Source organism: Aedes aegypti, chromosome 2 (genome assembly GCF_002204515.2).
Source record: "Aedes aegypti strain LVP_AGWG chromosome 2, AaegL5.0 Primary Assembly, whole genome shotgun sequence".
In the NCBI taxonomy this organism is placed as follows: Eukaryota; Metazoa; Arthropoda; class Insecta; order Diptera; family Culicidae; genus Aedes; species Aedes aegypti.
Window position 1 is genome coordinate 149,623,636 of NC_035108.1, and position 25,445 is coordinate 149,649,080.

At 38.6% G+C, this 25,445-nt stretch overlaps 1 protein-coding gene across 1 annotated transcript in view; it reads right to left on the reverse strand.

Moving 5' to 3' along the window:
• LOC5568876 overlaps positions 1-25,273 on the reverse strand; it is a 60,448-nt gene extending 35,175 nt beyond the window's left edge. The window contains exon 1 of the mRNA XM_021842692.1: positions 24,640-25,273. Within this exon, the coding sequence (XP_021698384.1) occupies positions 24,640-24,683 (44 nt within the window). The 5' untranslated portion in view covers positions 24,684-25,273. The remainder of the gene's footprint in view (positions 1-24,639) is intronic.
• Positions 25,274-25,445: the final 172 nt, after the last annotated feature.

The window sequence follows — 25,445 nt, forward strand, 5'->3', positions numbered from 1 at the left end:
AAGAACAGATCAAAGTAATCCAGGCTACTATGTTCTACAGCAAAAAGGCAGTGTTGCTCTGAAAGTAATTGAATGATCATCTCAGCATGATTTAGACTTTGTTATCAACAATAGCAAATTATTCTTACGTCCAATCAAAATGTGGTCTTCGGCAAAGTTGTAGCTGGGAAAAATTTACATAAGAAGAGTATATTCACTTTTCCAAAGATTATTATTACGAGCAGTTAGAGGACTGAACACAAAAGGTTTGCCTTTTCCATAGTAATTTCCATATAAACTTCAAATGGCGTGTGCACAACCAAATTTCTTCCAAATCACTTCAAATTTTGGCAGAATTATTTTTATCATAATTGACATCGTTTAAGCATAGGGGAGCAGAAACTTCAAAATTTGCATCAGTCTAGTGATGCGTGCTCTTCCCAACTTTTGACCGAAAGTGCAAAGGAATATTTACTTGCCTTTTCGTATGTTTTCATGTATCTCTCAAAAAAATCAGATAAAATCAACATGTTTTTCGCTATCTGCTTTAAGGATGTGTACGTAGAATACAAATTCATATTTTTAGCTAACAAAACTATTTTTTTTTTCAAACTTTGAATTTTAAGTTTGCACTATGACTATCGGTGTCTATCTCGCGAATAGAGGCGTTTTGGAAATTATTTAGCCTTTTTCAATTATTATGGGTATTTTATCGGTGCCGACATTTCTGCACAGAATACTTTCCCCGACATCAAACCGTCATCTTAGAAAAAATAGTAAAATAGGGTCAATAATCGTCAAATGTCAATGTTCCGAAAACTTACAAATCTGTAAAAAAGTTGAACAGGGTAAAAGATTTTGGCACAAAGATTTGTTCAGCTTATCACATAAAGTTCATCGAAAATCAGGAAACAATAAATCCGTAATATTTCTCTATTCAGTATATATTTTTCAAGAATGTTAAGTAAATACACTAAATTTGAGTTCAGTTGCATTTCAAATAGATTTCCAATATATCAGTAAAATTTTGAATAATGCTTTCTGTTGCTCTAAATATATTTGAGCTCAATACAATTTAAAGCTCTCTTAAAAATCTTTTATAAGATTCGAAGAAAAGGAATTTCAAACTTCATATTTTTACACAAAAGCGTAAAATGGATCGCAGGTCTTCTTTCTACTAGCTAAGTTTAAGCTTAGTTTAAGACGTCTAACGCAATTATAAACCGTATATCTGGTCCATCCCTTGTATACTGCTCTTAAACAGCTTATTGACATTATTTCAGCCAAAGGCTGCACAAAATATTTGCTAAAATTCACAGTATCTACATTATCTAAATGCATAACATCTGAGTATTTCATTTTAAAATTCTTTTGGCATTTCTTAATTTCGTTGGGATGTGTTATGTAGATTTGATAAATTCAAATTTTTGGGATTGCTCCGAATATAAAATGAAAAGTTCAATCTTCTGCGATTTTTTTTTTTTTTTTTTAGCAGTCTATTGAGAAGTTAGCTTAGCCCAAATGGAGTAATATTGCATAAAAAAGGGGCCAATAAAGAACAATGAGGACATTGGCAACATTGCTATAATGAAATCGAATTTATTTTCTACTAGTGGTCCCGGCAAACTTTGTCTTGCCATCAAGTAGGCTGTTGAAAAACGCTTTTGATCGTCCCATATAAAATGACAGTTTCGTTCGCACTCGTTTTTTCAACTTTCCCGGTGAATATCCTGGGATTTTTATACACACAAACACGTCGGAACACTTGACGAATAAAACAGAGAAAGAATCATTCAAATCCGTTGACCCGTTCGTGAGCCATTTCGTGACATACAAACACCATTCCATTTTTATTTATATATATAGAAGATGTATTGGTTTCATTAAATGTTATTCTAGGATTTCTAATTGAAATATTTGGAGAAAAACGTTTACAAATTGCTGTAGGTCGGTTAACATGCGTATATGTTTTCAAAAGTATGAGATTTGTCAATAAAACTACTACAAAGAGTAAAATATATCAAATGACCCTGTACTTGTCATAAATTCATTTGTTCTTTTGACTTTTAATGTGCGGCGTGTGTTGGTGCTGTCTTGCTCTCTCACGGGCTACTCGAAAACAAGGCTCACAGTAAAAGTCAAACGTTTTATAGCATGCATAGGCTCATTATTTACGCTCGCCATATAACAACGAGGGATAATTCATATTTGACATTTATTGCCTACCGATTTTATAGCTGTTGCTTAGTAGGCTGTTATCTAAGATTTTTATCTTTTATATTTTTTAATCAATCTTGTGTGTTGATGGGCCAGAGTATCTTCAGCATTTTATTTTTCATTCATTTTATAATAATTAGGTGTTTTCAGGTACATCAATACAAAAGAAATTCTTCAATTCAAGCGGTGAAAGGAAAAAAACGAAACCGTATAACGGAACCATAACGCCATAACCATGAGCCCGACACGAATGCCCTGACGAGGATAAAGTGTCGTTAATAAATAATAAAGATGATAATAACGATTCGGAGACTTGTGATTTTGGCAATCCGGAGACGGTGGCTTTGAAGCCGTTAATCCGAGAAAAAAAAAATTATAATTGTTTCAGGCGTAATGTGATTACATCCACAAATAATTAGATGTTCGAACCGAGTCCTTAATAAATTCATGAATCTCCTTACGACTGTTTCAAGTAAAAATGCATACAATATTCTGCAAAGTTTCGAATTGGTGTATTGTGAAAAACTTTTGCAAGTAAAATCCAAGTTTTGGCCGTCAAATAACACATATTTAATCTTACAGTTCGTGATAAATAGTTCTTCCATCGCTGAAAAAGATGTATTATTTTAAAAAATAATTAGTTATTTAACGAAGTCACTGCTGTCGAATTTTTTGAACATTTTCAACGTTGCTTACCATGTTTTCAGAAATTTGCCAACTTGTCACTGTTTTCTGAGATGCAACCATAAAAAAGGCACGAAACGTCATGTGGAGGTGCTTCAAAAGTGTATGGCAATTTGCGTAAAAAGCTGGATACATTAAAATGCAATTAACACTCACGATTTAGATTTCTATTATATAGTTTGATTAGTAATATAAAGCATTACTAAATTTTTTTTATTTTCTTGCTGGAAATAAAAGGAAGGTATTTCTGCAAATGTAGTCATAAATGGATAAATCACTGGAGAGACCTAGTATTAGAGATTTATGGAATATTTTCAGTAGAATAGTATAGGATATAATCATACAATTTATAAAAAATAGAGTGTTTGTTATGCAAAAATATTGTTTAACTTTGAAGAACAGCTGTTTTAAGAGTATTTGGCAAAACTAGTTAGTTCTTCAACCAGAAGCATTTTGCTAGATCTTATAGTTTATAACATCGTAGAATAGTAGTTGAACGATGCACAGAAAACCAATTAATATTTCATTGATAAATAAAATGTAGCATTAGCGTTGTGGATTGGAATGCAAAATCAAAATAAAACTACGAAAGAGGTAACCATCATTTTGATTTTGTGCTTTACAATACGTTAACTAGACGTTCAAATTGAAAATGAACCCCGTTGGTCAGATATTGTTCGAATTAGCGGGGGTACACTGTACTAGGTTTTATTACGAAACGAATTTGATTTAAGATTTGAATCCATAATATGACAATCGATAATAATTGAAATTATAATTTTGCATTAGAACTAATGAGCAAACAGTCAAACTGTTTTATTTCTTAGATTGTGAATAATGCTGAACTATTAAAACATTCGAACAAACTATTGTAGTATGAAAATGGGCGTTTTATATCTATTGATGAGATTTTTAATTCTAAGCTAGTTCATCTCAGGATCAACGACTGTACCTACTTCCCTTTCGGAAGAAATTGTCACTATAATCTTGAGATCATTAGTGGGGGATGAGATTCGATCTCATGTACTTGGCGTAAGATGTTTGTAATGATGAGAGTTACCGACATGTCATGTCTTTTCATTACCTTTTTGCCCGGCAATGTTTGCAAGCAACGATGGCGCCGCGACGCGCATTTTGGGAAGTGCTGTCGTTATGGAACGAATCTTTCTGGCTGTCGTCACCAGCGATGACAGCGCGCCGTTGGCTGACATAATCAGATGAGGAGTTCCGAACATTCCAGGAGGGGCAGTTATACTAAGCCCACCGAAAGAAGCCACACCAAAGCGGTTGCAGGTAACAGAAAAAATGTGCAAATTTGCAGCTTTCACGTGACGTAAATTGAAGGCAGGCAAACAGAGAACAATCGACCGAAATTTGGCAACGAACTAAACTTGCCAACGAAGCAGCAGAGAGAAAGCAAAAGCAACAAACGCTATGTTGGGAGAGGCGGGAGAGGCAAGGGAAACTGCAAAAATCATCTGATCGGAAAACCGTTGGCCTGACGCGTAGACGTTGGACAGTGTGAGGGTGCCTTGCCGAATGCGCATGGCCAACGCCCGTGAGTACACCAACACAGTGGCAGTGCGACGACGACGCCGACGTCGGTGAAAAACCGCAACCACTCGAACCAATTGTAGGTACAGTCGCCCTACAGTTATGGATAGCCTACGGATACGGAGCATTGCTGGATGGAAAACAAAATTTCTCACCAAAGATTTGCAATTGTGCATAAATATTTTACTTCTGTGAACTATTAATTTTGAAAGCTATAAAATCAATTATCACAGAATTATACGCATTTTCAGGTTCCTGAAAAATAAAATGTCTACCATATTCCGAGCGTTGATTCATAATTGTGCTACTTTGAATACTATACAACAGTTCTGTATCAAAGTTAAGACTATTCCGAAAGAAACTTAGTTGATCCATAACTGTGGTATGACTATACGCAAGAGGAGAAAATATTTTTGACATTTTCTGGCGGTTGTTGGTGTTGCTTTCTGCTGGAGCAAAATATCGTACGATCCGAGACGCTACAGCGCGTGATTTTGCAATACGCTCTTCCGCCCAACTCCACTGCCACAGAACTGCGACGCACCACCGACCCTCCGCGACCCTCCGCCGCCGCCGTCGAAGGAGTTGTCCATGTGCCACATAATGTTGCTGATGATATTGACGTTGCTGCCCGTAATTAACGCGTCATCTTCGACGAATACTTAACATTCTCGACACGCAGCAGCGCTCCTTCAACTTTTTGGTTTCCTTGAAGAATCTACTATGAAGTCTACGGGCAGTCGCCGCACTCGGCCGGAATCGAGTGGGTTAGTAAGTGCGTCTACAGGGGAAAAATTCTGTGAACTTCGTGCGTTGATTTGCATATTCAGCTGCTGCGCAGCGTATTCTCCTTTAGTTGCGCGCAGACGCGTTATCATGGCCTGCTGCACAAATCTGACCTTAAACTTTCCGTAGCGATCGATATGTGTATTGAGAAGCGCGTCGTCGCTGTCAGCGTTCGCCTCGATCAATAATGCGTGTATCGAATCTAGGAGCGAGAGATTGAGGAAAATGTCAACCTCCCAAAAACCTGCGCGAGTTGACCTCCGGATAACGGCCTTTCTGAGTCGGTCATCAACATATCCGCCGTATCGGTCGTGGAAGTCGTCGCACCGATAACACACACACCCCCTTTTGGATTTTGATGCGATGGACGGACGACACGATCAACAGCCATTGCTGGTCATTGACGGACTATTCAAGTGCCTCCGAATAGCTTGGCTGCAGCAACGGCATTCAATGCAAAAAGTGGACGTCCTCCACCGATCGGACACCCGATCGATCCGGTTGGTTGTCAAATTTATGAACATTTGAATGCTATCCGACGATTATGGGTGGCCTGGTGTGGAATTTTAATCAAGGATCGTTGGAAGGACTCGGTGAGGAACGCATGGGGTTTCTGTTGTTTTTGATACAGTAGTCCAGTGTCATTAACATCGTAAATTTGATCGTTTGTTTGGGTTTCCGTACAAAATTTTCAAGCATAGGGATTACATCGTAACTTCCTTGATAAGCTAATAAATAAAATTTAGCTTCCATATCGTCATACGAGTTGACATTGGGCCTAGTGCGACGAAATTGGCTTAGTCCCTATGCAGATACAGTCAAACCTCCTCGATATCGACTCATGAACCATATTAAAACTCGAGAATCCATAATTCAATCATCAACAAGCATTGAACATTGAAAACCAGTTTTTTCGCTCTAATTTGAGGCAATTCTCATGAAAATCTTTCATTGCAAGTGGAATGCAATGATAGATTTTCAAGAACATTGCTTCGATTATTTGGCTCAAGAAGTCCATTATCGGTAGAAAATAATTTTGGCCATTATCAATAAACATTACTCTTGTGTAAATATGACGGTCAGAAAAATTCGTTCAATTACGAAATCCAGACTCAAGTTTGTTTCATTTCCGATAACAGTATCAAAGCCTTGCGAAACACACGATTGAGCTGCTACTCATTTAATCAAACAGATATTTCCTACTCATCGCGCCACTCAGACAGGAAGTGATTCATCTTCTCCTATAGGCGTGATTAGAATCTACCCTCTGTCTGTAGATAGCGATACTCCAAGCCTATATTGCCGAGATAAAACGCTATGAACAATACTGAAAGCTGCACACTCATCGAAGCAATCCACTTTTTTTCTGTGGGAGTACACTTTGGGAGTGGAGCATTGATCGATCTATGGGTGCGATTACTCAATTTGCGCCCAATTCCCACGAAAGCGTTGTAAACCCCCGACTTTCCGGTAAGACTCCGCGCGTGAGGTATCTCCCCATTCTGACAAAGCCAACAGGTTGCTTGAGCTAGCTGCGATTGGGCAATCCGGCAAGGTCGTGAATCTCTACGGGGAAAGAGGGCATCGTAAAGCGGTGAGATCGATTGTAAGGGAAGACGGGGTAATATGCGCCGCCTAAGTAAAAACTCTTTTTTTACTGAGAATTTCGTTCAAAACCTTATTCTGAATTAATTAACTCTTTACGCGTGATGAAGATGGATAAATTATGAAAAAAAGTCCACGTGCTCAGGTGGAATCCGAACCCACGACTCTTGTATGCTAGACGGATACTTTATCAAATAAGCTACCGAGCCACTTGGTAAGGTTACAAACTTTTCGAATTCCCAATAGTTCACGCAGACCCTTCTCATATAATTTATTGATGCAAAATTTCTTTGATGTGGGAATTAAGAAATATTTTTTGTTTCATTCTAAGAGACGTTTGATAGAAATACCATATGAAATGATCAAATTTGACTTTCGTGTTAAAGATATTGTGGTCCGTTTTATCCTAACGGAGCATTTCAAATCTAGTTCCCCAATGTACCACATGATCATAAGAACCGAAGTTTGCTTACGGGCGATGAATGACTGGGTCGCTGTGTTTACACGACACTAATCGCGTGCGACCATTGACTCATGTCAACGCGTCTAGGTCGACCACACAACAAAACAAATGACTAGGTAGGTACTATCAGCTAGCGCGGAGTGGGTCTCGGGAACAAACAGTCAAGTCAGGTGCGGCACTTTGGGTTAAGTCGTTCCATGAGCATGCGTTTTACGCACGTTTGTTTGGGTAGATGCTCGACTGATAACTACGGGGGAGTTCACCGATGACTGTTCGCAACCTGCTTGCATCATGAGTAATTCTGTTTTATCCCGGTTACTCAAACTAGTAGTACTGTCAATAATTGGAGAATCGTTATGTGGCTTTAACTAAGAGTGACGTCAATGTCGAAATGAAAACAACAATGAACTGTCATTTCTATACAAATCCGCGTTCCAAACGAGCAGGAGATCTGTCGAAACTGTAACTTGAAGTCACTCTTATTTGAATGCATTCTAGAAGAATCAACTCGAGTTACGAACAGGCATTGCAGAATTCGTTCTCAATTGATTTTGAAGCACGACCAAAGCAAGCAAAGAAAAACATCCCATATGTATCGGTCCATGATCGACAATGTTTCGCAAGTTCTATCAAGCCTGATAAATAGCAGCTGCCAAGGAGAGCCCCAAAGAGAGAGCGATGATAAAACTCGTGTTTCTCGCTTATTTACCATTTGGGGTACGTGTTTTACTCCCGAACATCTACTAGCAATTCGTGATCAAACGTCAACATCCCACCGCAAAATCGCTAGTGTTTGGAGGTGATTTTAACCTCCAAATTGCGAAAACATCACCTCCAAGTTAGTTCTAATACCCTCCGTTATATGAATTATGGTGGCGTGTCGATCGTCGCAAGTTTCTCGTAAAACAGTCAATAGTGTCTCTCAGGTTTGGAACTTGTTTAGATGGGTTTTATCATGCGCTGAGAGCCCCCCGAAAAAATCCAAGCTGTAGCAGTAGATGATAAACAGACTCCCATGATGTGTAGCGGATCATGATTGTTACAGAGAGCGATTAGTGAGAGATGCTCTCAATTCTCTCACAATTTAACCACTGGTTACGAACAGTACATTTAAAGTGTTGTAACTAACAATTTAGGTTTTAAAATGCTTCGAAACCAGTTTTAAACCACGTTTTGTCCCAGTATAAACGTAATTTTTGGAAAAAAAAGGACGAAGTATTCCAATTACAAACATCTAATTGTAAAAACTAGCCCATTTTTCCGGATTCAAAATCTAAACTTATTACAACGCAGCCACAAAACTACATATTTCAATGCTGCGTGTCTGTTCGCCGCCGAACCGTCCGAACCTGGACGAATTGCGTAAAAATACCGTCACGTGCAAAGAATAAGGCTGAAGCATTCTTCGTCGCTGATAGGCTATTCTGTCTACGGCAACGTACCTACCTACCGTACCGAGCAATGCGTGCATTTTTCTTCCGTCTTGCTGATTTTTTTTTTCTGATGTTGTTGTTGGTTTTTGTGACTGCAAGCTCGGTCAAGTAAGGAAATACAAAATACAAATGATAAACTGCTTACTTGGGCTGTTTGTGGAACAAAAGCCTGGCCAACTTTTGGGCGTGGTACGACTGGTACGTTCTATACGTAAATGGTCGGGTAGAACAGTGGATTGTCAGGTAGAACAGCAGTTTTTGTTTCGGTATTCAACGCCAGTTCATGTCTCTCTGTTAAAGCCATTTTTTTTTTCAATTCTAGTATCATTTTCAAAAGGGAAATCATCTTTTTTTCAGTCAATCAGGGACGCGTCAGACTTCAATGAGAACACCTGTATCAGAATCAGTTTTTTTTTCTGCTTCCTCTCATAGACGTCCGAGGAAGAATTTCTCTGACGAGCTCGATACAAGACTCAAGGAGTTATCAATTCCTACACGATTCTAGTAAGGTTTTTTTTCATCTGACTGGCGTACAATGATTGCTTACATTCTTATAGCGTACCGGTAGACGGTGTGTAACCTTCGCATTTTCTTGGATACTTCTTTGCAATTATCCTGTAATGCTAATGATAGGTTATACCTGACTGATAATCGTTCTCATTTTCGAATTCTCGTTTGTGTAATTTGTGATGCTTGTAGATGTTTGGTAGACTTTCCTACTCCATGCTAACTTCCGATCAAAGTATAGCTAGAGAAACTTGATCATTATTACAATGCAAGTTCCCTAAAATATTCAGTTTTCCGATGGAAGATCTAGTAAGTTTTTTTTTCAGAAAAAAAATGGATTCTGCAGTCACTTCTCTTGATATTCTTGTCTTCTTCGATTGACTTGTCTTTTGGTAATAAACTCAAAGGCATTTATCACAAATTTCAAATGAACAGGATATTCTCGGTGAACTACCTAAGTGACCATGAAGCATTTGAAATGGAATTATTTTAGCATTATATTCGCCTCAAAGGCATGACAATAAATAGTTGTCAGCTCTACATCTGCCAGTAGTGCTGCATCAATTCTGGTTTTGGCGATATAGCGCGCTGTTATAGGGCTAGACCTTCAGCAACGTTTCTCTGTGGCCGTCAATAAGCTTAACCAGCTTAACGCCTCGGTATGGAAGAAACCAAATCAAAATGAAATTTCATTACTTCTCCCTTTCCTCACATGCTTCTCCCGCGTGATTTTCAGCTTTACTGTAGAATTTTGGAGATTTACCCGTCAGCAAGGATCATACTTGCAGCAGGAAATAAGCTAGTCATATTTATAAGAATTAGTCTAATGAGAAATAGGAGGAAGGGAAAGGGATAGCAACAATATCATCCAAAAATTGCTCTGAACTTCTTTGCATATGAGAAAATATCAAAGGTCACGCTTGTAAAATCTACAATATGTAGATTATACTTCAGAGTATTCTGAAAATTACAGGTATGACCAATAATATGTCAATGTTATACTCCAAAGATTTAACACGTCTGAACTAAACTACAAGGCAAAAGTTGAAAACAAATAAGATTATTTCCGTGAAACTTATCATTCCAATACATACTTTCTCATTTAATCATCTAAGCTCAATAAACGAACTTCGTAAAAAAAGTTTCGTAAATTGAACTTATGTAAAAAAGGACTTCGTATATTGAAATTTTAGTGTACTTGTACAGATGTACTTTGTATAAATTTAATTTATTTGTTTCTCCCCTTCATTCAAAGTGTAGGGCATATGAAGCCTGGCAGGGATAAGCCTTTTTCTGTCATGCATTTTTGGAGCTATAGTCATAGTTTGAGTGAAATGTGTGAACTTTTTCTTCAAAATCTTCCCATCAAGTTACACTAGACATTTTTGCCAAAGAGTTTATGACCGTCTGAAAACTTGTACTGCGCATCACGATAAGCTGTTGTTGCAGAGATCTTTGAAAAAATCTACAAAAATTCTTAGCATAATCAAGTAGAATATTTCGACGATTTCCTTGAGTGACATTTAACATATTTTGCACGAGAATATCTAACAAGAATAATTTGTAGAATTCTGACAAAGTTCTAGTGCATTAATACAAGATCTCAACGGAATCGCATTAAGAGCCATATTAGATTAAAGTTAGCCAATTTCGCCCATGGTATTTAGTTACATCTTTGGTAGTTTCCTCATGGTCGAACATTTATGAAATTTGAAGATAGTCTTGAAGCACTGTTCAAAATACCCTTGACCAACCATCGAATTCCTTATATTAGCTCTTTAAGGTGAAGATGCATCGAAGCCAAACCTTGAATTTTCAAAAGCACAAATCTAGAGAACATGAAAACCTTTTGTGCTGAAAATCTAATCGATTGGTCACCCCCAGCGAGTGACTAGTGAGTAGCATTTTCAGCACAAACGGTTGTCTGGTTCTCTAGATTTGTGCTCTTGAAAGTTCGAGGTTTGGCTTCGATGCATTTTCACGTTAATAGATTCTCCAAGACCAGCGGTTTTCAAATCGTGCTCCCCGGAGGACTGGATGCTCCTCGAAACCTTGTCAAGTGCTCCGTGGCACTGCAATTCCAACCAGTGCTCTTTGATATCTCCAATTTTCGCTTGAAAATCTATCGGATCTCACAAAATTGAGAATGGTGCTTGTATGTCACGAGTTGGCTTGAGAACGGATCATCGAATTAGTATTTCTTTCACTGTTGCAATGTTCAAGTGCTGTGACGTGTTCGTGAAGAATTTTTTTTGTGGAGATCTATCAGGAAAGTTGAATCAAATAGTGATACAAATTTGACGTTTTGTATGGAGATTTTCATAAAACCTACTGTAAAGCTTATTGGTCAGTACAACGTTTATACTAGTCAACTAGTATACCATAATTTTTGACGGAATTGTAGTTTTTCGACTGGACAATTTAGCCTGATAAGGCCGAAAAATATCCTCAGATAGCATAATTTTTTAGAAAATACGTGCTACACCAGCCCTCAATTTAAATTTGCAAGAGTTAAACAACTGTTCCCAGGAGTTAAACTGAAGATTGCATTGATTAGTTTTCAATCGCTTGTTACTAATCCATGAAATTTTCATTTCAATTCATTTACATATTAAGACGCCATGATTGATGATGAACAAGTTTTTAACGAGCTTCAGATAAACTTCAGAATGGCTTGCTAGAAAAAAATAAAAACAGTGCAAAACGACAAAAATTTTGTGTCGTTTACAACCATTTTTGTTGATAGTTATTATACTAAACGCGAGATTTGAAATATAAAGCATTGATCTACTACATCGATGTGTGTCGGTTTTGAACGACCATACCCGGCATATGACATACATACGAGCATCTTTGTAAATTTCTATGACTGTCCTCTGGTATCATCATGACAATGCAAAAATTGCGACACTCGTAAACAATGTTTCTTAGTAAATAACTGTACGAGAGCTTGAAGCATACTTAGCTCAGAAGCTGACTCTGTTCCAGAAGGGGATTCAATGTGAAAAATATGTAGATGAGATGGTTATAAACCATATCATATGCAGCTGAGGCACAAAATGAAAAAATCACCCCAGTCAACATTTTGGCTGGTATATTTTTTGCTATACATCATTATATATGAATCAAATCACTCGTATAAAATGCAGGAAAACGCTATATAAACACCAAAGTGGAGGCCATATACGCACTTCCCACGACTTTTTCAGACTTTCCATGGACAGCAATACGATGCCACAAAACTCCGATAAAAATAAAAAAAAGTTCCCAGCGAGACTCGAACACCAGACCTTTGGATCCGTTACCCAGTACCATACCACTACACCTTCATGAATGAGGAGTGATTATTTGCCAATATGAAAGGAAGTTTGCTCTACAACACACACGCTTTGTTGTTCTTTGAAGCCCACCCCCAGAAGATACCAACCTCGGGTGGTAAATTTCGCTAAATTATTGCGATTTCAATTGATGCTAGTCTGCATTGATATATGATCTGTCAGTTTATACAACTTGACGTGATTCTATATTATACTATTTACGGCATCGTTCGTTGTCAACAAAGTTTGTCGACATTGAATCGTAGTGGAGAATTATATACAATTTTTGTTAAAATTTATTCGTTTTGATTTGGCATTTTGTGCGATTCTGATTTTTGACGTATGAATATGAGATTTTTGGCACACATTCTTATACGATACGTGGTTCACTGGGACCTTCCTTCTCTAAGAGAGGTACTTTGAAGAAAAGTTCAAGTATTAGCCACCTCAAAAAGTGCGTCTCCAACACGAGAAACCTCGATCCTCACAATCTAAGAATACAGTTCTCAGTTCACCTTGTAGGATACAGAAGATACGGGTTTCTAGGCCTGCACAGTTCCCTACTTATTCAGAAATAGCCTACCGGACGGTGCTTATCTTGGTTTCAATGCTGTAGCGATTACGCAGCCAATCATTCATTAAATTGAAACCGGACGAAACCGGTTAGCGGTAGCCAAATTTTCCTGGGCCAGACATGGCAATCGTAATGAAGTACTGATACCGATTCCACATCTTCATAATTTATAATATTGAGCGACATCGCAGACTTGAATGGTGATTACTGGATTAGAATGTGTTCAGCTGATTACGGATTGACTTCGATCCCAATCAATTTGCTAATGAAACCATAATCGAATATGTGAAATTTAGCAAATCAGTTTCCTTACTTTCCAGATCAAATTTATGCATAAAGGCAAGTCATCGGGCGGCTATTTTAAGGCACCAGGAAATTTTTTGGCTTGATTCATGGCTGTCTTAGCCAGCTAGTCGCCTCATCTCCATTTTTATGGTCTTGCGAAAGCGAAACACGCGCTAGACGTAGCTGTCGGCTAACGAGCCCCCTTGGTAACCAGGAAGAGTCTCAAATTTGAATTGGTCCAACCGGTTAGATCGCCTCTACTGGATCCTAACGATCATAGAAGTTTCAGGAAGCAAGCGTTCCGTTCGATTCTCGGCTAGCTCGAAATACCGATGACACAATGCGTGTTCACGGGGTTAATAGAAAAAAATCTCGAGGACTTCATCATAATTTCGTGCACAAGGAGAACTACTTTCCGAGAACGGTAAGTCGCAATATTTTTCGCACAGAAAAATGTACCGAAAGTTTCCTGGGGAATTTGCATTTTTAATCGAAGCTCGCGCTATTTCTCTATCGCCGCTTCTTTGTATGGTGGGGTATTACAAAAGCGGTTATTCTCGATCCGAAAAAAAAATGAAACAAACAAGAGGAAGGTGCGTTCGAGATTGAAACCGCTAAACCGGATGGCCTCGACAAGGCCCGATCGAACGATGGAAGCTGCAATGGCGGGGAGTCTGACCAACAACAACGGCGACTGTCAATTGACTGCTAATGAATTTTCGCTGGCAGACAAGGTCACTCAATGATACTCGGCGTCGATTTCGGGGCAGGGTACGTTCTGGAATGATTTGTAATGCGCAAATCGCATTACGATGCAAGTTCGTTGCATAATTGGCGACTTCCAGACGTTCCATCTCTATCTCTTAACAGATCTTGACCATTTTTTGGTCCCTTCAGAAGATGCTATCTAGGCGCAAAGTGTTCAGATCAAGTTCAATAACCAGACAACTATTCGATTTTTTCGCCGAAACCTGTCCCTCCTAGGCTCGTCCTCCTATTGCCAACTCACTACCAATGGAACCAGTTCTGCACGAATGTTCGAGATGGAATCGGAATTGGAATTCAAAACAACCACCAAACTCCGTAGAACCGTGGAGGTCACGGTGCAGACAATGCCACTCTTGAGTACACGAACCACGAACCGAAATCAAGTCAAAGTCCGCGACGACGGGCGGGGGGCGACAAAAAGTTGCAGAGAGGCTCGAGAGCGGAAAATCTATTGCGAAACGATCACCGCCCGATCATGATGATCGTCGTCGTCGCCATCGGTTGCAATTCGATGAACGAAATACAGGTAATTAAGTCATTTCGTAGATTTTCCTCGGTTGCCAATCTGAAACTCGATCGGTGTAAGATTTTGGCAAACTTCTTTATCCGCCTTTCGTTTCGGTCGGTTGCGTTGACGACTTCGGATTACAGTCAGTAGTGGTCCAATGTCAATGCGTAAAAAAACGGCGACGTTGGGCAATGATTGGACGGAAAAAATATCGCCAAGTCATTGCGGGATTACCGTTTTGTAACAAAGTGTGGACATGGTCATGTTGTAAACGGCAGTAGAAATGTGAAGTTTTCGATGAAATTAAGAGTAATTGAGAGTCCGATAAATAGAAACGATTAGTTTGTCTTAAGAAACCTCGTGTAACTTTTCAAAATTGAGAGGTTATCTTTGTTTACTTCCTCTTTAATCAATAGCTGATTGACATTAATCTCTTCTGACGCTAGCCAAGGACATTGTCGTTCGACCTATAGTGAGGAACTTCCCAAAAGCGTTAGTATTTCACTGTTATAATCGAAACAGAGTGACAGAGGATATGACATTGTTGCATAGATCCGCGAGAATGGTCTGTTGAAAAGGGCTTCTTAATTTGGTTTTAAATTCTCGCCTTTAGTATCATACATGCGTATCTGCAGTGATCGATTTCTCTTTCTTTCTTGCCAAAATTATCACTAAAACTGTTGTCATTTACAAAGAAAATTCATAGGTACATGAACAGAAATCATAAAGATTTGGAGAAAATTCAATCAAGAAACGGCGAGAAGAAAAAGTTTTCAGCAAAATGGAGCAAACAAAATCGGATCAGTACTGTAGTTGTATTATTATGTCTGGTATGCACCTGAAAGCGCTCACGTAAAATTTCTAGTTTTAACCAAAGTAATTTTGACAGCTGATCCAGTATGAGCGAAGTGTCAATTATGTTGTTTTCGTTTTTAAGAACTGGGTAGGTGATCAAAACATAAACAAACCAACGTCAAACAAATTGTAGTTCGGTCGAATCTAATTCGGGTTGGGGTTGAAACTGTGATTCAGAACGTGTTTCGCCAGTTCCAACCTAGGTTCAAAAACTTATTCGACATTATACTTGCGGAATAATTGAACGGCACATTTTTCAGTACGGAAAAGTGACAGCTCTATTTGGTTTGTAGTACAAACTTTGTACGGCAGGCGTTACCCACGTTATGAAATCAGCTCTACTTGTTAGCTACGTACAGCTCAAGTAATTTCGGTAGCGGAATCATTCCTTGACCGTTTCTTGTCCTATCCTTTTGCACAGTACTTATGATCAGCGTACCAGCCATAAGGCAGTGGTGCTCTAGGTGTTGTCCTACCCTTAACGATTCCGCTAGGAAATCATAAGATCCCGCTATGAATTTCGTGGATATCGCTTAGAATTTGTAGATTAAAATCCCCGAAAGTCTATTAGGTATTCCAAGGACTCCAGATTCCGCTTAGAACCTATTCAGAATCTCAGATTTCATGCGGCATCCTACAAACTACAAATTCTCTAAATCCCGCAAGAACCCACTACGTTATAAATCCCCAGATCCCGGTCAGTATCTTCAAGAATCCACTGATAATCTCAGGAGCATATTAGAAATACTCATGATCTTCTAAGGATTTCACAGGAACTGGTTGGGAATCTTCCAGCTATGAATTCCCAAAATCTTGCTGAAAATTCATAAGATCTTGCTGGAAATTCTCCAGATTCGATCAAACGATTAAAGATCTAATGATGGAACAAACAGTTTCTTCGTTGTTGCTACTCCGTGATTATGCAGAGAATCCTTCAGATGAAACTCATCTTCGACACAACCTTTATATTTCTAGAATGATAACGGTGCCGGTCACGTCCTTATGTCCATCGGGGAGAGGAAAAAATGTTTATTAGATAGCTGTTCTAGAAAACCGGAGAATCTCTTGCAATTCCCACAGCTAAAGCCTGTCCACGATAAATTTCGGACACTGTTTTGTTCAGTGTAGCTCTTAAATTATTTCACGGATCGCTGAAACATTTCACTTATATGATAACTGAAACTCTTCACTGTATTTCGTCGTACAACATGTTTACATTCTTGTAACATTCACTGAAATGGCGTCGAATCAAGTGAAGTGCGCGAACGCATTTTTTTTTCGAACGGCAGCAAAATCCAAATTTATCGGTACGCGAATTTGCCAAGCTACCGAAAAGTACCGTAGGTATTTAGTGTTTGCAAATCATTTGACCAGCGCTTGACTGTGGAACGGAAGGTTGGAAGTGGAACAAATCGAAAGGTAAGCTCCCGAAATATGGATAGGAAGGTGGTAGCCATTATTGAGAAAAGTCCCAGTCTTTCTGTGCGAAATGTGGCTTGTAAAGTTAGGAAGATAAAATCATACGTACAAAGGGTGAAGCAGGGGCTGAATACTGAAGACGTACAAAGTGAAAAAGGTGCGCAACCGCGATGACAAAAATTCACCTAAAAAAATCGGGCTAAGAAATTACACTAATTTTTTTGCAAAAATTTTCTTCTGCAATAATTTTGTACGGGTCTGGCTTTTATACCACAATGGAAAGGCACGCTGTTGCTGACCATTTTCAGACAAAGAAGTGTCCAAATTCCCAAAGAAGTATTTGATTTGGCAGGTCATATGTAGTTGTGGTCGAAAATCTAAATGTTTCGTCTCTACCGACACTATCAATGAGGATATATACGAAAACGAATGTCTAAAAAACTGACTCTCCAGCTCTGTTTTGGCCTGATTTGGGCAATTGTCACTATGCAAAATCCGTCCTGGAATGGTATAAAGTACAAGAGATCAATGACGTGCCAAAACAGCCAGTCCATCAAGCTGTCCAGTACTTCGTCCAATAGAGAGGGTTCTGGGCTCTAGTTGTGCAGAAACTTTTCGAAACTTAGAAAAAAGTACTATCGATGATTTCAAGAGAAGATGGAGAAACGGCACCATGGAAGAATATCCTACGGAAGCAGATGGCGGTTGTACCACAGAAAGTTCGGTAATTTTACAGAATGAAGGATAAACATCATAATCAAGTGTTTATTATGTGGATAGAACTCTATTAGTTTGATAAAAACCATTCTTTTTGTTGAATTATGTAAAAAGAATTGCTGCCATTATTTTGGTGTAAAAAAAAGTTAATGTGGACAAGCTTTACCTTGGAATTAGTAGTGTTTTGTTAGTGATGGATAAGGTATTCGAGGATACCACTTTAGTTAGCGGTTAAGTCGATTGATACTTGAAGTCAATTTCAAGGATAATGCAGGGAGATAGAGGAAGAGAGTTGGGGAGAATGTTACAAATATGAGAAAGGGCGGAGTTTGGGATTAAAACCACGACTCTTTGCTTGGGAAGCAGAAGCAATAGCCATAAGACTGCCAACCCTTCTCGTGTTGAGCTTGTTATAGAGGCTATGAAGCTCATGAAATTAACGCATTCACAGAATCCAGCTATAAAACAACAAGAGCCCGATAAGAATCTTCAATTACTTGTTAGGAATCTACAGGAGCTCGCTAGGATTCTAAAGCACATTAGAAATCTTCAGGTTTGCACTGACAATCCTCAGGATCTCGTTAACAATTCAGATAGAAAATCCTGAGAGCCCGTTGGAAATATTGAAAAATCCATATGGAATCTTTAGATTCCGCCATTGCTGTTCAAAATCTTAGAGATCCTGCTGAAAATACTCAAAATACAACTAAAAATTTAAAGTCTCCCACCAGGGTTCCACAGGACGCTCAATGATCGCCAAATATCATGTAGCATCCTCATGAACCAATTATACCTACATAACCAGATTGTACGTGGAACAAAATCACCTTTTGCATTACGTGACGCTTATTTGTGCAAAGATTCCGTATAAGCTGTCTTCCAAAGACCTTATACGTATAAACGTGGAGGCGATATGCGTTCATTTTTTTGAAAATTATGATCTTATTGCAAATTCATCAGTTACCATACGCTACTTAATCTACGATAACAAAGCTGATATGATAGCTGCTACGGATTGATTCGACATACTCTATACGTGTGTACGATACAAAATACACGTATGAACTCAGAAAATATCGTTTTATACGAGGTAACTCGTCAATAAGACGATTGTATTCATCGTGATATGCGGATGTGATGTAATTCGTACTACAGTGAGAGGCAAAATAAAGTGCCCACCTTACCAGTTTTCGAATTTCTCTCATTGATTTGGTTCAAATTAAAGTTAACACACCTAAATCTTTTGTGATATTTTATTTTTGATGTTCTTTTAAAGTTGCACTTACGAAATTTTGATAAAAAAAAGAATTTTACTTAAAGAAAAAGAAAATCAATTTGTATTGAAAAAAAAGTAGTGACAAAAATAAGTGCCCACTTCCTTCTTGGCCCCAGAAAAGATGATTTAAGAAAAATAAAAAGCAATTTAATAGTTAATGTGTCCTCCTTTGGCCTTAAGGACTTGCTGGAGGCTCTTCGGCATGCTTTTCACCAGGTTTTGTAGGTGTTGTGGATCTAGTTCTTCCCAGGCGCGCTCCAAGGCTTCAAAATAATTATTTTTGTTGGTAACACCAGTTTTTTCAACCCTGGCATCGAGAATCGCCCACAAATTCTCGATGGGGTTGAGGTCTGGGCTTTGTGGAGGCCATTCCAGCGGTTTAATCCGACAAGACCGGAAAAAAGACTTGGTCTTCTTTCCAGTATGCTTCGGGTCGTTGTTCTAGAGAAATATGAATTTCTCTTCAAGGCCCGTCTGGATCAGCGAAACCTCCAGATTTTCCAGCAAGATGTTAATGTAGGAATCTGCCATCATTATTCCGTCGATTTTCACGAGGTTTTCTACTCCACTCCATGAAAAACACCCCCAGACCATCACATTTCCTCCTCCATGCTTCACCGTTCCTTGGATGTGGTGCTCTGCATCACACACGAGCCCGCCGCTCTCGGTTAGACAGCTCGAGCTTCAGGAGCGCCACATCCAAGGAACGGTGACGCATGGAAGTGTGATGTGATGAAATGTGATGGTCTGGGGGTGTTTTTCATGGAGTGGAGTAGGAAGCGTCGTGAAAATCGACGGAATAATGACGGCAGATTCCTACATTAACATCTTGCTGGAAAATCTGGAGGTTTCGCTGATCCAGACGGGCCTTGAAGAGAAATTCATATTTCTCTAGAACAACGACCCGAAGCATACTGGAAAGAAGACCAAGTCTTTCTTCCGGTCTTGTCGGATTAAACCGCTGGAATGGCCTCCACAAAGCCCAGACCTCAACCCCATCGAGAATTTGTGGGCGATTCTCGATGCTAGGGTTGAAAAAACTGGTGTTACCAACAAAAATAATTATTTTGAAGCCTTGGAGCGCGCCTGGGAAGAACTAGATCCACAACACCTACAAAACCTGGTGAAAAGCATGCCGAAGAGCCTCCAGCAAGTCCTTAAGGCCAAAGGAGGACACATTAACTATTAAATTGCTTTTTATTTTTCTTAAATCATCTTTTCTGGGGCCAAGAAGGAAGTGGGCACTTATTTTTGTCACTACTTTTTTTTCAATACAAATTGATTTTCTTTTTCTTTAAGTAAAATTCTTTTTTTAATCAAAATTTCGTAAGTGCAACTTTAAAAGAACATCAAAAATAAAATATCACAAAAGATTTAGGTGTGTTAACTTTAATTTGAACCAAATCAATGAGAGAAATTCGAAAACTGGTAAGGTGGGCACTTTATTTTGCCTCTCACTGTAGTAAACGACTTTTTGCGTAAGTTCATGTGCGACTTCTGGTTATCTGGGAACATTCTCGGGATACCGCAAAAAAAAAACCTTACAGCCCCATGTAAATCTAATGTAATATCCTCAAGAATCCATCGAATTTCCTGAGGCACACTAGAAATACCCATAATCATATTAGACTTTCGCAGAATCTAGTCAAAAAACTACTAGACCCAGATAGGAATCCCTAGGATATCGCAAGGAAAACCAAGTCATGATTTTCTAGTCATGACTAGAAATTCTCAGATACTTCACTACTCTGGTGATCATAACTAAACTTGTTAACTGAAAAATGGGTTCTTGTTAGTCTACCCTGGGAATTTGATAGAGCTGGTTGAAGCAGATTTTACAATTTCGAACTACAGGATACTTTATACTGCTTCGCGTTAGAAAATGGGTTAACCAACGTGCGAAGTTTGATTTTTGACCAACTTCGCCACGTCGCAACTCGATTCTCAATAATGCGCATAATGCACACGGTGACGGGCATAGATGCGCACTATAGCGAAGTGACTCGCGACGCGGCGAAGTTGGTCAAAAATCGAACTTCGCACGTTGGTTCATCCATTTTTAGTCGCGAAGCAGTATAATAACACTATATATGATATATTACTATATATTGGGTATTGAGGAGGGGTAGCATAAGGGAGTTAATTGAACTGTTGACTGGATGAAAGTGCGTGGGGTCGCCAGCCTTTTGTCATGAGAAAACAGCCTTAGTGTTGTCTTCCGAAAGTCTTCAAAGATATTAACTAGCCCTGCTACAACAAACCATCAGGTAGATCATTCCATCCCGATATGATTCTGCAGCCATAGGTAATCCTTGCGCTGATGGTGGCTAAATAATCATCATCATCATCATGACTAGAAATTCTCAGATAATATCTACGGAAATTTGAAGAAATTGACTAGAATTAGTTTATTATGCTCAAAACTCTACTGTAAGTTCCCAGGTTCTTACCAGGATTTCTCAGAACTCCGACAGTAATCCACAGAAACTGAGTAGGAAATCCAGTATTTCGATAAGAATTTCGTGGAGAATCATAAGTTATTATCTTGCATTGCTATTTTCTTTATATTTTCTTGGAGGTAGGACTGTTATGTTGATTTTTTGAGGTTATGGCCTTCAATTAAACTCAAAAACGAACTTCTGCTTATATCCGACGTTTCGGACCCATGCCTTTTTTTTTGCTTCTTTCATCAGAAAGACATAATACATGTGTTTGAAACGTCGGATGTAAGCATAAGTCCGTTTTGGAGTTTTGTTGAAGACTGAACGCTATAACCTCAAAACATTAAGATTATATTCATATTTTTTTGTATATTTTTTTGTGGGCTTCGTGGCCGTGCGGTTAATGTCGTCAGGCACTTAAGCGCATCGTGTCATGGGGTGTGGGTTCGATTCCCGCTTCAGCCATTGAAACTTTTCGTCAGGCATGTTTCTCGGCTGTGCCACTGGAGCATGCTTGTCCGTTGTCTAGTGTTAAGTTACAGTCTGTGCAGCTAAATGGCTGAAGACGGTGTCCGTGTCTTTTTTTATATTTATGAGACCCGTACCCTTGATATCTTAATTTGGCCCGCAATATTTTCTAGCCCAAGTCCTTTCTTGTGAATGATTCAATTATGAATTTCGTTGATGTTCTTCCATCTAAACCACTGCTTCTGTGCTAAATCTCAACCAAGTCAAGCTCAACCGGTCCCATTCGGAAAAATGGAGCTAATTCTTCACTTTGAAGATGTTTTAAACGGTATTTGACATCCTTACACTGTTTGAGTATGTCAACAAGTTTATAACTAAAAACTTTCTGTTTTTTTTTTCGAAATTTTCCGGAGCTCATATAAGATATCTATGAAACGCTTTTTTGTGTTGCAAATTTTACATCGTTACGATGTTTTATGATTTCATACGGATGAAATAGGATTATTGCAAAATTTGAGAGAAATTTGTACCTTTGCCAACATTTATTTGGAGTGCTGTTGAGATTGTTGAAAAATGTCCGATTTTTGTGTCTAATATCAAAACGTGTTTATTGTTCTGCGAAATTTTGCCATAGCAATTGTTTTTATATTTCCAAATTATCTGTTCTCAGTATACCTTGAAGAACTCTACAACGCATAAATTCAGGGGACGTAATGTTCAAATTTCTCCTTCGAAAATTTTCCATTTTCCCATGTTTAAGCAATTATACTAGCGTTATGATTGATGTCCACGTTTTATGATTTAAATTTAAAATATACTGAAAGGGTCATCGAATATTTCGAACATACAGTGTCGGATTTTACCAATATATTTTAGAAAATTTGTGAAATGAGTAATATTTTTATGTAACATCCTCTTCTTTCGCCATTTATATACCAAATACCTATGTTAAGTTTTTGCAAATTTTATTTCCACATGGGTTCAATTTTTGAGTAAAACAGGACAGGATGCTTTCCAATATTGGCTGTGCAAGCACTAAGTAAGATTAGATTAGAAACCAGAGTGAAAATTTGAAAAATATTTCAAGTCTCAGCTTCAAAACAATCCATAGTCGTCAACTCAGTAAACATCAATCAGAACAAACCACACCTCGAATGAACTTGAAATTGCCACATTCCTCCACGTAATGTTACCGAATTGGTCACCTCCCCCTATCAGAACGCCGAAATCAGTCATTTCGGAAAAAAGTCATTCCGGTGATGTGGTGCTTCATGCAATTTTATAGCACTCCGATTAACGATTATTATTGCCATCCACACTGGGCCAACAACGAATGACGGCATGCCGCGGCATCGATCGTCGTCGTCGCGATATACCACTTCTATGATGATTTAGCGCGTGTATGTGATCTACTGTACGGTATTGTGTGCGCTATTGAGACAACTTCGGCAGACAACGGGGGGAAAACCACTCTCCGACTCCCCAAAGCCAACTTCCACCGCACAGAGGGTCCATTTGTTCTACCAAGCGGTCATAAATCATTTTATACATTATCTGAATAAAAAGTGTTATCAGAAAATGCCAAATGAATTCTGTTTTCCACTAATAACACTCTCAAGATTGTTGTCAGGATAACAGGTTAACAGGATTGCATTGGCTCTGTGCTGTGTTTCAACGGAGGAATGCAACAATGTGAAAAATCTTTATTTTTATAGAAGTTACAACTATATATATATATATATATGAAAGTTATACAAATACAAAAAAACAAACTCTTTTCTTTTCACTACCAATCAAACTGAATTTTGTTGAATTGTTTGTGTATTGAAGAACAACACAGCAATTGGCATTCGAAACAATACAAAAACTATTTGTTTAGTAGTGTGTAACTATTTTAAAACTATTCAAATCATTATTTTTAAAGTAATATGTCGATTTTTTTACATGTGTATTTTATTGTTATCTCAAAAGCTATGTATGAGAACGCATCAAATTGTATTGTAACTATACTTAACAATCCGTACGTTATATTGTTAAAATCTTATATATCATTCAGTGAGTTGTTCCAAACAATACTGTATTGTACTGTGTTTTTAATGTTCTAAATTGCCCTGTTACAATACTTTATATTGTTCTCTATTTTTTCCCGGGTAGTTGCAGATATATTGTTATTCGATAACAATTTTGAAGGCACGCTTTTTTTTACAAATATTTGCTGCTAGAACCTTCACTGGTTTGTTTTTCTACTCAATCATTACAATTTTCATATTCATCATATTCAAAAACATACCCCAATTGAAGGGAGCAAAATGTTATCCTCATTTCTTCCCGAGTAACCACTAGCTCACTAATTCGACTTTTTGGCCTTATAGGGCCATTCTGAAACCATTGTATTTTAAGTATTCTACTGGAACGTGTATAAAATTCATATTTTTACAGTCTTGAAATCAAAGTCTTGACCTATGAAAACGTGAAGGAGTGAAGAACAAACAGCTTATTTTTTTCGATTTTTGGCCTCAGTACAGTAGTATTGTGCACCGTACAACACATTAAATTGCCATCATCATCGCATCCTGCCTTCAGCCAACATTGAAAAAACTTCTTCGAGAAGGTTTTGGCGCTCGGTGTGCGTAAATTCGTGGCACATCACTTTGGTAGTGGGAGGGGAAAACGATTTTTCAACGAGTTTTGGAATCAGCAGACCGCCAAGGGTACCTACACACAACTTAGGCACCTTGAGGAAAGTGACAAAGTTTTTCGAATTATCCATCACTTTCACTTACCGGCTGTTTTCCAGGTTGGTTGTCAGGTCTGCGTATCCGTTCATTTTGTATGGACTTAGACAGCTATCGCTTCCCTCAAGAATGGGCGTACCGAAATTTATCTTCCTTAAAATTTAGAATGTATTGCACACTTCACTCTGTAGACGGAACCCGTTCCGACTATTGCTACGTTTCAACTCTTGATTTCCAAAAAACTCGTTTCCAAAAATACAATTTTCTTCACTCCTCAATTATCTTCTCCGAAGCACCAAACTTTGCCAAACAATATGTGTTAAACTCCGAAAAGAAAACGGTAAGCGTTGGCCAAAGTTGTCACTCTCGTTGATGTAGCGATTACAAAACTGAACTGAAATTCTTCGCTATTCAAACCGCACCGTATACCAATCGCCACAGATATCTAGCCACTGCTGCTTTGAACCCGCCGTCGATTGATTTGTATTGACGAATCTCGGACTTTACAGCGAACAACCCGTCGTACAGGTATCGTGAGTAGGACAAGTGTGGAGATTTATTTTTCCTATATACGTTTCTTGCACTAGAGAATTAAATCTTTTTTCCTCTCAACTGGCGACGAAAGTACACACAACCTGCGCGACCGAGCGTTTGGTTCCAAATGTTAGGCAGCCTTGGTTTGGATTTTACTATAACAGCTCGCTTGGTTTGCTCCACACGAGCGCGGTGGTGGATGTGTGCGTCGAATGGCGCGCCCCGATGCACCGACACACGTGCGCGGACCACATGGCATGCACAACTACCACCAGCGTCTCGATGTAAACAAACGAGAGAAAAACACTTCGAAAAAAAGT